The sequence below is a fragment of the Staurois parvus genome, unplaced genomic scaffold (assembly GCF_062004578.1).
Source record: "Staurois parvus isolate SC_StPar_1 unplaced genomic scaffold, SC_StPar_1.0 ptg000258l, whole genome shotgun sequence".
Lineage (NCBI taxonomy): Eukaryota > Metazoa > Chordata > Amphibia > Anura > Ranidae > Staurois > Staurois parvus.
In genome coordinates this window covers 5,506,410-5,520,535 of record NW_028318054.1, presented here as the reverse complement: position 1 = coordinate 5,520,535, position 14,126 = coordinate 5,506,410, and the positions used below count along the sequence as shown (strand labels likewise).

The 14,126-nt window shown below is 41.8% G+C and overlaps 1 protein-coding gene across 2 annotated transcripts in view; it reads left to right on the top strand.

The window, feature by feature from the left end:
* Positions 1-713: 713 nt before the first annotated feature.
* The window catches only part of PHTF1 (putative homeodomain transcription factor 1), a 166,815-nt gene continuing 153,402 nt past the window's right edge, over positions 714-14,126 (top strand). Inside the window, exons 1-2 of one of the 2 annotated variants that reach the window (XM_089681071.1) lie at positions 714-926; positions 8,747-8,819. In XM_089681071.1, the coding sequence (XP_089537197.1) occupies positions 8,775-8,819 (45 nt within the window). In that variant the 5' untranslated portion in view covers positions 714-926; positions 8,747-8,774. The remainder of the gene's footprint in view (positions 927-8,746; positions 8,820-14,126) is intronic. The other variant, XM_089681070.1, reaches the window with a different exon arrangement.

Below are 14,126 nucleotides of genomic sequence, written 5' to 3'. Positions count from 1 at the left end.
AGAAGAAGAAGAGAAAGAAGAAGAGAAAGAAGAAGAAGCAGAAGAAGAGAAAGAAGAAGAAGAGAAAGAAGAAGCAGAAGAAGAGGAATAAGAAGAGAAAGAAGAAGAGAAAGAAGAAGAGAAAAAAAGAGAAAGAATAAGAAGAGAAAGAAGGAGAAGAGAAAGGAGAGAAAGAAGAAGAAGAGAAAGAAAAGAGAAAGAAGAGAAAGAAGAAGAGAAAGAAAAGAAAGAAGAGAATAAAGAATTCCAGTCCGCTATTATATTTGACATCAAAAAATATTGCGGTTGCAACAATGTATCTATTTGTATCCAGAAAAACCATCTGTATCCGAAATGGATACAAATAGATACAATGTTGCAACCGCAATACTTTTTCATGTCAAATATAATAGCGGAGCTCTCTGCACGGACAGAAGTAATTAAATGCCGGCCGTAGACGGGAAGAAAATCGGCCAATTTTTTCTACTGTTGGTGGTAACGTCAGCCTATTGAACGACCGATTTTTCTTTTTTTAATAAAAAAAGTCTGGTTTTCTCGCCGTCTATGGTCTGCATTAGACTCGTGCAGGGCTGGTAAAGGACAGATTATTTCATAAACACATCCCTCATCACTGCACAGGGTACCTGCCCATGCCTCCTGTGGGTTGCTGGGGAAGTGTTTGTGCTATCACTTTAAGTGCACTGTATGTACAATGGATTTCATCACAGATCCGGAAAAAGGAAGTGATTATAGCTGGGAGTCTGTGTGTACACTGAACTGACAACTAGCTATGGATCCATCAGAGAGGGATCTCCGGGCTCACACGCACTCCACCCGCTGCCTTCTACTATGTGCTTAGTCATTGAATGTGAGAGCTGGCGGCCGGACCTGACTGGGAGTCCATTTCATGTCTTCTCTGCAACACACTGCAACTGGGAGCTGTGCAGGTGAGCCGTGTGAACATAACTACATACACTGAGCTCTTCTATCACTGGAGGCTGGGCTGGGGGAGACAACGGCCAGTCCGCTGCAATCACACGACACTGACACACTGCCACTGCACTTTCCCATGACATCCCCTACCCTCCTGCATTGTGTTGGTATAGTCTGCCGCCTAACTGCACCATAGTTCTGCCAATGGTTTACACCTTTATTTCTTACTAAATAGTTCCTTCTTCCTGCGATAACGAGTGTTGTCACCTTCAGTCTCCCTGTTTACCCTGCTTCTTTCTTTTATTCTATCAATCTCGCCCTCATTCACTGTTTTTCTCTCTTTTATTCTACCTATTTTTCCCATTCTTTTAATCTATTACACTAAAAAACAATTAGAATAACAATAAATATTGTTATTAATAAATTATGATAATAATTTATTTTTCTTAATATCTGTCTTTCTGTCTGCTTGCCTATCTGTCTCTTTCTTGCTTTTTATTCCTCCATCTGAATGGCTGGGTTTCTTTCTTTCTTTCTTTCTTTCTTTCTTTCTTTCTTTCTTTCTTTGTTTCTTTCCTTCCTTTCTTTCTTTTTATCCAGCTGTCTTCATCACTTTCATTCTGTCTTTATCTTTCCTTTTATGCTTTCTTTCTTTCTTTCTTTCTTTCTTTTTCTTTCTTTCTTTCTTTCTTTCTTTCTTTCTTTCTTTCTTTCTTTCTTTCTTTCTTTCTTTCTTTCTTTCTTTCTTTCTTTCTTTCTTTCTTTCTTCCTTCCTTCCTTCCTTCCTTCCTTCCTTCCCTATGTTTTTCTCTGTCTCTTCTCTCATTGTATCTTCCTCTTTCACTGTGTCTTTCTTTCTCACCCTTCCTTCCTTCCTTCCTTCCTTCCTTCCCTCACTATGTTTTTCTCCCTCTCTTCTCTCATTCTATATCCCTCGTTCTCTCTGTCTCACCTTTCCTTCCTTCCTTCCCTCACTATGTTTTTCTCCCTCTCTTCTTTCATTCTATCTCCCTCGTTCTCTCTGGTGTCACCCTTCCTTCCTTCCTTCCTTCCTTCCCTCGCTATGTTTTTCTCCCTCTCTTCTCTCATTCTATCTCCCCTGTTCTCTCTGGTGTCACCTTTCCTTCCTTCCTTCCTTCCTTCCTTCCTTCCTTCCTTCCTTCCCTCACTATGTTTTTCTCCCTCCCTTCTCTCATTCCATCTCCCTCGTTCTCTCTGTCTCACCCTTCCTTCCTTCCTTCCTTCCCTCACTATGTTTTTCTCCCTCTCTTCTCTCATTCTATCTCCCTCGTTCTCTCTGTCTCACCTTTCCTTCCTTCCTTCCTTCCCTCACTATGTTTTTCTCCCTCTCTTCTCTCATTCTTTCTTCCTCGTTCTCTCTGGTGTTACCCTTCCTTCCTTCCTTCCTTCCTTCCCTCGCTATGTTTTTCTCCCTCTCTTCTCTCATTCTTTCTTCCTCGTTCTCTCTGGTGTTACCCTTCCTTCCTTCCTTCCTTCCCTCGCTATGTTTTTCTCCCTCTCTTCTCTTATTCTATTTCCCTCATTCTCTCTGGTGTCACCTTTCCTTCCTTCCTTCCTTCCTTCCTTCCTTCCTTCCTTCCTTCCCTCACTATGTTTTTCTCCCTCCCTTCTCTCATTCTATCTCCCTCGTTCTCTCTGTCTCACCCTTCCTTCCATCCTTCCTTTCTTCCCTACAGGCAGGTACTGGCTGACAGCAGACCGGTGACAACCAGATATTGGCTAGTAATAGGTTGGCACTTGTGGAGGATTGCTAGGCAGGGGATCAAGGAACAGCAGAGTCAGACATTTGTGGTCAGAGACTGTAATCAGATGAGTGAGTACAAGTACTTAGACAAGAGTCTGGTTATGGTGCAGGCCAGAGTTGGTTGTGGATGCAGATCACACCAGAAACATTGTAGACAAGACCGCACTGAACCTGAGCACTGGTTCAGTTTAAATAGCCTGTATGGTGCCAACATTAATGACAGTCAAGCACTGCACTGTAGCAGGCCGCATTTTATTGCAGAACACTGTCCCAAAGTGCACTGCAGTGTCATCGTATCTTGCTGCTGGACATTGCAGTAAATGTAGTGTATGTTTTGTATACTTCAAAAAAAAAAAGGGGGGGGGGCAGTGCAATGTGGTGAATCTTGCCCCACTCTGCCAACTACTGCAGCTAGCAGCACAGAAAGGCCGGAGCGGTAAATTGACCCGGCAGGTCTGTGATTTAATGTGTTGTATGTGTGAATTCGCCCTACGTCATTAATTGTAAAAACTAAATAAAAAGTATTTAAAACCAATTTTATTTTTTACACTTGCGATGGAGTAGATATTGATTAGTACCCTTCTTAGGATTTTTTCTTGGGTAGAAAAAAATGACATCCTCCATCTTTCTGCAGACTTCTGGGATACACATATAATGCATCTGAGGAGGCTTCAGGGCAGTCTAGAGAGCAAGCACTCCAGTGTGTCATCAAGGGGCCAGCTATCAATCTTTGGCCCCTGCAGCCATCCCCTGATGACCTACATGCACTGTGGAGCACCATCGGGGCTGGTTGCAAGCACCAGAAATAGGCACCTCGCTGATGAGGGAAAAGTGGAAGACAGCATGTGACCAGGGGGGCAGCAGTGAAATGGTGCTTACTGCAGAGCAATGCTGAATCTGACTATGCGTATGAAAAACAACCCAGTGAAAATGGCATGGAAAATAAAAAAAACAAAAAACAAAAGGTTCCTCTTTAATGTTACAGCCTTCCATTAACGGATGGCTGGGTATGCAGCTCTGAGGAGATGCTGGTAGGTTGATTTACGCATTCTTAAAATGTCTGTGTGTACCCCAGCTGGCCATATACAAGGCAGTTTCTGGTACCAAAAAACTTTTATTGGAAAAGTTTTAGTGCATACAGTGTGTAAGCAATAACAAAAACATAGTTCAACATATAATATAATAGAATGTTTCATCCACACAGGGGTACATGAATAGTAGAAAAATACAACAATATCAAAAAGTTGGTTGGAGCCAAAGTACTACACTGAAATTCAGTAAAGATCACATACAAGTCAAGGTTGGAAAACATGGCGTGGGTCGTGCAACCTAACCCCTGTTAATAAGAACCGTATGCATAGGCTGGTGGGCGGTTTCTTTGGAAATTTCAATAGCCTTTAAGATCCAGGGAACATACCTTCTTTTTTTAGTCTTTTTTAGTCTTTGCAATGGAAGCTGTTGCTGGTAGGTTGCCTTTATTTGATTGCGTAGAATAGGTCTCTCCAAACTGAGGTTCATGGGCTGGATGTGGCCCTTTGCGTGCCTTTAACTAGACCTTGGGACACTATTTCCCCCACTGACATGAGGCACTATCCCTCTACAGTGGAAGTGAGAATGTTGCCCTTACAGACAGCTAAAAACTGAAACTATGCAGACACATCAGGAACCCCTAGCAAGAAGAAAAGAGCCCTAGTTGAGTATGGCTGAGCTCAATTGCATTGGTGAAACTTCATGGCTTGGTGATGTTTAGTTTAAACTAAATATATATCTGTGTACACTTATGTATTACTGTATGACATAGGAACGTGACAAAATCAGGTCCTGCTGGGACTTATGGATGCTTTAAATGTACATTTATTTATTTTTATTGCAAGTACTTACAGTCATGGCCGAAATTGTTGGCACCCTTGATATTTCTCCAGGAAATCATGTATTTCTCACGAAACGTATTGCATTAACACATGTTTTGCTATACACATGTTTATTCCCTTTGTGTGTATTGGGACAAAACAAAAAAAGGGAGGAAAGAAAGCAAATTCGACATAATGTCACACAAACCTCCAAAAATGGGCTGGACAAAAGTATTGGCACCCTTTCACAACTGCGGATAAATAAGAATGTTACAAGCATGTGATGCTCCTGTAAACTCACCTGGGGCAAGTAACAGGTGTGGGCAATATAGAAATCACACCTGAAAGCAGATAAAAAGGAGAGCCGTTCACTTAACCTTTGCATTGTGTGTCTGTCTGTGCCACACTAAGCATGGACAACAGAAAGAGGAGACGAGAACTGTCTGAGGACCTGAGAACCAAAATTGTGGCAAAATATCAACAATCTCAAGGTTACAAGTCCATCTCCAGAGAACTAGATTTGCCTTTGTCCACAGTGCGCAACATTATCAAGAAGTTTGCAACCCATGGCACTGTAGCTAATCTCCCTGGTCGTGGACGGATGAGGAAAATTGATGAAAGATTGCAACGCAGAATAGTCCGGATGGTGGATAAGCAGCCCCAAACATGTTCCAAAGACATTCAAGCTGTCCTGCAGGCTCAGGGAGCATCAGTGTCAGCGCGAACTATCCGTCGACATTTAAATGAAATGAAACGCTATGGCAGGAGACCCAGGAGGACCCCACTGCTGACACAGAGACATAAAAAAGCAAGACTACAGTTTGCCAAAATGTACTTGAGTAAGCCAAAAGCCTTCTGGGAAAACGTCTTGTGGACAGATGAGACCAAGATAGAGCTTTTCGGTAAAGCACATCATTCTACTGTTTACCGAAAACGGAATGAGGCCTACAAAGAACAAAACACAGTACCTACGGTAAAATATGGTGGAGGTTCAATGATGTTTTGGGGTTGTTTTGCTGCCTCTGGCACTGGGTGCCTTGACTGTGTGCAAGGCATCATGAAATCTGAGGATTACCAAAGGATTTTGGGTCGCACTGTAGGGCCCAGTGTCAGAAAGCTGGGTTTGCGTCCAAGATCCTGGGTCTTCCAGCAGGACAATGACCCCAAACATACGTCAAAAAGCACTCAGAAATGGATGGCAAAGAAGCGCTGGAGAGTTCTGAAGTGGCCAGCAATGAGCCCAGATCTAAATCCCATTGAACACCTGTGGAGAGATCTTAAAATTGCTGTTGGGAAAAGGTGTCCTTCCAATAAGAGAGACCTGGAGCTGTTTGCAAAGGAAGAGTGGTCCAAAATTCCGGGTGAGAGGTGTCAGAAGCTTATTGATGGTTATAGGAAGCGACTGATTTCAGTTATGTTTTCCAAAGGGTGTGCAACCAAATATTAAGTTAAGGGTGCCAATACTTTTGTCCAGCCCATTTTTGGGGTTTTGTGTGACATTATGTCATATTTGCTTTTCTGCCTCTGTTTTATATTTGTTCCAATACATACAAAGGGAATAAACATGTGTATAGCAAAACATGTGTTAATGCAATACCTTTTTTGTGTGAAATACTTGATTTTCAGGAAAAATATCAAGGGTGCCAACAATTTCGGCCATGACTGTATATAGTGCTGTCAATTTACACAGCGCTTTACATTTATATTTTACATTCCCATCAGTTTCTAACCCTCAAGGGGTGTACAATCTAAGGTCCCTAACTTACATTCATACATACACAAATTACCTATGAGCATGTCTTTGGAGTGTGGGAAGAAACCAGAGTACCCAGAGAAAACCCACACAGGAGCAAGGAGAACATACAAACTCCAGGCAGATGTTGCCGTGGCTGGGATTTGAACCAATGACCATAGTACTGCCAGGTGGAAGTGCTAACCACTTGGCCATTCTGCTGCCCGTTGTGTTGCATCTGTCTGACTAAGAAGTAAACCTTAAAGAGAGTCTATCCTGTGAGACTCATAGCCATTGCTGAACTCTTCTTTTGAGAATGTTCGTTCCTTGGCTGTCTTGCTGAAGCTTTGGCTTCATTGATTTTTGAGTTGCTGAGCTACCTGGAAAGAGCATAGAGATCAGGAATACTTGCACTTTTCTGACTCTCATTGAAAGCATGCTTAAAGTGATTGTAAACCCTCACCTTGTAAAACAACCCATTCAGTTTAAAATAAAAATGAAAGGCAAGACACTTGTGTAAAATATAAAAAACATTATAAATACCTTTTTTACACTCTGTTCTAGAGGCGTAACTAGAACCTTCATGGCCTTGGTGCAAGAAACCATGAAAGGCCCACTGATCCTGTGGCCCTTTACTCCCGTCGCGGGTCCCTTTATTACGGTCTCGCAGCGAGACCCTTTCACGTGTTCTGCAATGAGCCTTCTTCCTCTATAGTTGCCAACATTTCAAAGAGGTTTTTAGGAACAACTTTTTTTTCTGTGTGTCCAGAAAGCCACTGTAGGCGGAGTATATACTTTTCCTGCTTGCCAGAAGTACTGCGGCACAAATATATACGTGATTTGCATTTCCAGGTATGGGACTCACCCCCTTCCCAAAAGAAAAACACAGAGACCCCAACAGCTAGCTATTCCCCCCCCCAAGACAAAAAGACAGCATCACAGCAATTCACATGAGAGACGCCCCAACGCAGGAATGGGCACGGGGGGGAGGGGGGCGCATCAGGACAAGTCTGATCTCTGGAGGAGAGCAGGCTGCGTTTCCAGCACAGCTAGAGAACTGCCCATGCTGTGTGCTCATGCCTAGTGTGGTCAGTTTGTAACAGGAAAGCAGAGGGACTGACAGAAACACCAGGGGTTTCACACAAAGAAGAAATACAAAGAGAAAAGGATACTTTTTCATACAAGTACATGGTGCAGCAGGCACATATCAGGATTTTCATATTCTTTAAAGCCGTGCAAATCATCAACAGGCCAGCATTGGCAGTACTTCCCTGATGACAGTGTTAAAACATTTAACCAAAGCTCTGCTGTAGTGCAACACACCACCCTGCCCCTTTGACAATAATCTGATGATGGTGCAGCACAGTGGCTAAATGGTTAGCACTTCTGCCTGGCAGCACTAGGGTTGCTGGCTTGAATCCCACCCTGGCACCACCTGCCTGGAGTTTGCATGTTCTCCCTATGACTGCATGGGTTTTCTCTGGGTTCTCTGGTTTCCTCCCACACTCCAAAGACATGCTGGTAGGTTAATTGGCTCCTGTCTAAATTGTCCCTAGTATGTGTATGTATGAATGTGAGTTAGGGACTTTAGATTGTATGCTCCTTGAGGGTTAGGGACTGATGTGAATGTACAATATATGTATGTAAAGTGCTGTGTAAATTGATGGCGCTATATAAGTACCTGAAATAAATAAAATAAATGATCTGAGAACACTAGTTTGTGATGCAGAAGAGGATTTCCCAAACACTTCTTTGCTGTTTCTCACATGACCAAAAAACAAAAAACTTAAAAAATATATTGGTGCCAAAGAAGAGATTTCTTTCAGCCACCAATTAGAATAAAACTTGAAATGGCAGTTACCGGGCACACATTCTAGAAAGTGACCCTGTGAGATTGTGTGTGGATTCAGGCTAGAAGGGATTGCATAAAGTTCAGATGAAAGTAAAAATGGAATGCTTTGCTATGCTTTTTAATGCCCCTTCCACCTTCACTTTCACCAAGAATTGAAATAAATAAAAACTCACACCCAAGGTTGGAAGCGTCTATGGTGGCAGCAAGCTGACCTACAGCACACCCATTTTCCTATGCTTTCTCTGAGCTGGCTGGGTGAAATCAGGCTCATAGACGTCCAGCTGATAAACACTTGTGTAGAACTGCATACAGTAAACTGAATGAGTATGCTGTGGGTCTGCCCAGTGCTAGCATAGAAGCTTCTGGTCTGAGGTCTGCATTTTTTATTGTGTTGGGAAAGGCAAGAGGGTTTGCAAAATGTAGTGTAATAATAAGTAAATTGCATGAGATTCTGATTTTCTGTGTTTGCTCACTGACCAGCATCAGTCTTTGGAACTTTAATGTACTCTGTAAATTGCTGCAGTGTTTATCAGGCTTCAGAAAAAAATAAAATAAATTTACTGAATACACGTTTACTTCTTTCAGTTTCTATACTGATCTGCACCATGTCATGATCTGTGTTTTATGTTCTACAGGCACAAGTTCCAATGAAAGGATAGAGGGATGGCTGTAGAGAACAGAGATGCAATATCTTGGTATCAGAAAAAAGTGAGTATATATCCTATATTAATAAGTATGTATACTCCCATGCTAACTCCTAAATACTATTTTCATTTTTATTATTATTGTGAGTTGCCTGCTGACACCACAGTGTGCTCCCATACTGATACAGAATAAAGTTTAAAGCAGTGGTCTCCAAACTGCGGCCCAAGGGCCAGATGCAGCCCTTTGCTTGCTTTTATCTGGCCCTTGGGGCACTATTGCATCCACTGATGCCAATTGGGTATAATTTCTGCCACTTACATCAATGAAGGGGGCACAACTCCTTTCAATGACAACAGTGATGAGACACAATTCCTTCCAGTGGCACAAATGAGAGGGTCCAGTGACATCAATGATGGGGCAGAAGTCCTCCCACTGACACCAAACAAAGGGGCATTATTTTTTTCCCACTAACGTTGGGACCTTTTCTATTCCGGCCCTCCGGCCCTCGTAAAATCTGAAGGACAGTAAATTGGCCCTTTGTTTAGAAAGTTTGGAGACCCCTGGTTTAAAGTATATGTAAACCTTCACCTTGTAAAAAAACCCATACACTTTAAAATGATACCCTCTGGTCTCAGCTGCATAGAGAGATGAGGGTGGAGAAAGAGCAGCACACTGGCCTTCCCAATGAATAGTTGTTCAGGGGGTGTGTGTCAACACAAGTTTGATTATTGGAGGAGAGTAGGCTGAGTTCCCAGCTCAGCCACAAATCTGATCATGCTGTGCTGTCATGTCTAATGTAGTCAGTTTTTGGTAGGAACACAGAGGGACTGGCAGGAACACCAGGGATTTCACACAAAGGAAGCAACACAAAGATAACAGGATAATTTTTCATACAAGTACATGGTATAGCAGGAGCAGGCAGATATCTGTTATTTGAAATGTTTACATATATTAAGTTAGGTGCTGCTTAATATCTGTATAAAATACTTCAAATATCCAACAACACAAAAACAGGTTAAATATAAATCACATTTCTTCACTAAAAACACAACAAATATCATATTAATAATATACTACTAATAATAAAAATAAATAACCACGTGAAACATGTTCAGTGGTGTCAAAGTTGCAACTTTTAAATCCACAATAGAACAATGTGCAAAACAAAATATCCACATACACTCACCGGCCACTTTATTAGGTACACGTGTTCAATTGCTTCGTAACACAAATTGCCAATCAGCCAATCACATGGCAGCAACTCAGTGCATTTAAGCATCTAGATGTTGAGAAGACAATTTGCTGAAATTCAAACCGAGCATCAGAATGGGGAAGAAAGGGGATATAAGTGACTTTGAAAATGGCATGGTGGTTGGTGCCAGGCGGGCTGGTCTGAGTATTTCAAAAACTGCTGATCTACTGGGATTTTCACGCACAACCATCTCTAAGGTTTACAGAGAATGGTCTGATAAAGAGAAAATATCCAGTGAGCGGCAGTTTTGTGGACATAAATGCCTTGTTGATTGCAGAGGAGAATGGGCAGACTGGTTTGAGATGATAGAAAGGCTACAGTAACTCATGTCAATATGGATGAATATCTCTACAGAATGTTTCCAATGTTTACCACGAAGAATTAGGCAATTCTGAAGGAAAAAGTGTGTACTAGCAACGTGTGCCTAATAAAGTGGTCAGTGAATGTACATTGTGCTCAAAAGTCTCTGCGTCCTCTACACACATCTCCAAAGCAGTAGTCATCCTTATAACTCCAATGGTTTTCCTCAATCCACTGTGTTTCACACTTGGTGACTTCCTCCACCAATACTCAGTCAATGCCCTCACTGTTTATAACCTATATATTACTACAGGTTACATACAGTAAGCTTGTTCCTTTTAAAGACATACAGAAAAGCTTCCATACCTCTCCTCTTTTTTTTTTCTCCAGTGGAGTCAGTGTAACTCAAAATGAAAAAAACATTCACTCCATTCAATATTTACAATCAGCCGTTTATTGAAACCAATGACGATACAATTACATAACATTGTGCACTAACTGGTGCACCCAGGACAATTTGCATAGACACTAATTTCCTTTTCCCTTTTCCAGTGATCGGCACCACTCTATCTGATCACTGCTTAGTATGATGTCACCCATCTCCACCCTATGCTTTGCTCCACCTCTCATGTGACTTCCTCAGGGAATTGAACTTTCATGAGTTAATGCAGATTAGAGGGATCGAAGGGCACACCATATAGATGTATACATTTAGGTTTTTGTAAGAAATATACAGTATACTGGAGTACGCTGTAGGGCTTCCTTTGACAGATGAGTCTGTCATAATGTGTCAGTATGCTGTGCATGCTAGCACATTATGGCATAAAGCTGCAGGGGGACCGAATACAAAAATACTTTAGAGGGTGCTGCAACATCTTCTGTCTGGTCACAATGTACAACATTGATGAAATATGTTGCCAGCACACTGATAAGGTTGTCTCAAAGTGCACAGTACTTTATTCTTGTATGATTACATAAAAAAGCAACATTTTGGGAAAACACAAGGACTCTTCCTCAGGCATTTTCGTCACTGCCTGGAAAAAGGTTATTGCATGGTCTTGATATGTTGCTTTTCTAAGTGATCATACAAGAATAAACAGCTGTGCCCTTTGAGACAACCTTATCAGTGTGCTGGCAACATATTTAATCTATGGTTGGTTGACACCAAAACAAGTACAGTATCTTGGAGCAAGTGCACCTTTACATTGAGGGGTTGATGACTGGTTTGCACTTTTTTTCAGGAATTGATGGATTTTGTAATGTAATTGAATTATGAGCTCAACTCATTTGTTCTGCACTATTTGGGAAATATTTATATTTTGCATAACATATTTATACACTGTGGGCACTATATTTATTTGTACTCTGTAGGACAGGGTTTCTCAACCAAGGTTCCTCCAGAGCTTGCTAGGGGTTCCTTGAGCAATGAGCAATTTCTACCTCTCAAATAAGTTTCCACTGACACCATGGGGTTTATTTACTAAAGCTGGAGAGTCCAAAATCAGACTCCCTTCTGCATAGAAACCAATCAGCTTCTAACCTCAGCTTGTTCAATGAAGCTTTGGCAATGAAACCTGGAAACTGATTGGTTTCTATGCAGAAGGGAGTCTGATTTTGGACTCTCCAGCTTTAGTAAATAAACCCCCATGGGTCTTTTTAGCTATCAGTAAGATGGTAATTTTTCTCAATGACCAAAAGTGTAAGGAGCATTCAACTCACTGAACATCTCACTAATGTATCATGAGTTGTAGACATAGTAAGTTTTAACAGGGGTTCCCTGAGACCGGAAAGTTATTTCAAGAGTTCCTCCATGCTGAAACGGTTGAGAAAAGCTGCTGTAGGAGATAAGAATTTGAGAGTTTATGTATATCATTTAAGTTAGCACTGTATGTATGCATATATGTATATATTTGTTTGATCACTGTAGTAGCTTGGTTGATTTTCCAGCAGTATGTCTCTGTGTGCTGCACCTCAGGGAATAAAACCCACTGATTGTGTAAATATAATTTACTTTTGTGACTCTGATAACAGGAGCATAGATTGGTTGGTTAGCACAGCACCTCTCAGTTTGGGACTTTGCTCTAATGGGAAGTACTGAAGCAAACAGACAAAGATCTCCTAATCCAATGTTGACTGTTATGTTGTAAAACACTCTCAATAAAAAGAAAAACTATACAAATTAGGTATTAATAAAGCACACAATGTCCCTAGATAGCAGATAGATTTTATGTTGTGCCTAAATTAGAAGGAAAGCCTAATACTTAATTTTCCCCCTGCAATCATTAATGTTCAGCATTATGTCTCAGAATGAAAAAATCGCACTTTTTATACCTTTATTTTGCAGTGTCCAGTGCCTGTCACATGACTTCAATCCCTCTCCCTTCTGTGTCTAAGAGCAGCCAGTGGGCTTGTTTACTAAAGGCTAGAGACATCACTTCCAGAAGTCACACTGTTCCCGTGTGGCTAGTGGGCACACACAGGATGGGAGGAGCTGATCACAGGATCCCTGATCAGTGCTCTCCAATGAGGATTCCTGTGCATCTTCATTCATGAGAAAATGAAGAAATAAAAAAAAAACATTCACACAGGACACAGGAGGGCGGGGAGGTCCAGTGCACATACAGCCCTGGGTAAAGGTTTTGAGAATGACACAAATATACATTTTCACAATATTTGCTGTCTCCGTTTTTATGATGGCAATTTGCATATACTACATAATGCTACAATTGATCAGATGAATTGCAACTGATTGCAATGTCCCCCTTTGCCATGAAAATGAACTTAATCCCCCAAAAAAACCTTTTCTACTGCATTTCAGCCCTGCCACTAAAGGACCAGCTGACATCATGTCAGTGATTCTCTCATTAACACAGGTGTGATGATGAGAAAAAGGCTGGAAATCACTCTGTCATGCTGACTGCATTAGATTAAGAGACTGAAAGCTTTAAAAGGAGGGTGGTGCTTGAAATCATTCTTGAAATATCCCTGTGATAACCATGGATACGTGCAAGGAAACGTGCAATCATCATTGCTTTGCACTGAGTTTGCACCTAAATCAACCATTTATCGGATCATCAAGAACTTCAAGGAGAGAGGTTTGATTGTTGTGAAGAAGTCTTCCAGGTGCCCAAGAAAGTCCAGCAAGTGCCAAGACCATCTTCTAAAGTTGATTCAGCTGCGGGATCGGCGCATCACCGAAGCAGAGCTTGCTCAGGAATGGCAGCAGGCAGGTGTGAGTGCATCAGCATGCACAGTGAGGCAAAGACTTTTGAAGGATAGCCTCATGTCAAGAAGGGCAGCAAAGAAGCCACTTCTCTTCAGGAAAATACATCAGAGACAGACTGATATTCTGCAAAAGGTCCAGGGATTAGACTGCTGAAGACTCGGGTAAAGTCATTTTCTCTGATGAATCCCCTTTCCGATTCTTTGGGGCATCTGGAAGAAACCTTGTCCAGAGAAGAAAAGGTGAGCGCTACCATCAGTCCTGTGTCATGCCAACAGTAAAGCATCCTGAGAGCATTCATGTGTGGGGTTGCTGATCAGCTATGGGAGTGGGCTCACTCACAAGTTTGCCTAAGAACACAGCCATGAATAAAGAATGGTACAAAAACATCTCCGAGACCAACTTCTCCCAACCACCCAAAAACAGTCTGGTGATGAACAATGCCTTTTCCAGCATGATGGAGCACCTTGCCATAAGGCAAAGTGATAACTAATTGGCTTAGGGAACAAAACATTGAAATTTTGGGTTCATGGCCAGGAAACTCCCCAGACCTTAATCCCACTGAGAACAAAATTCTGACAAACTCCAAGCATTG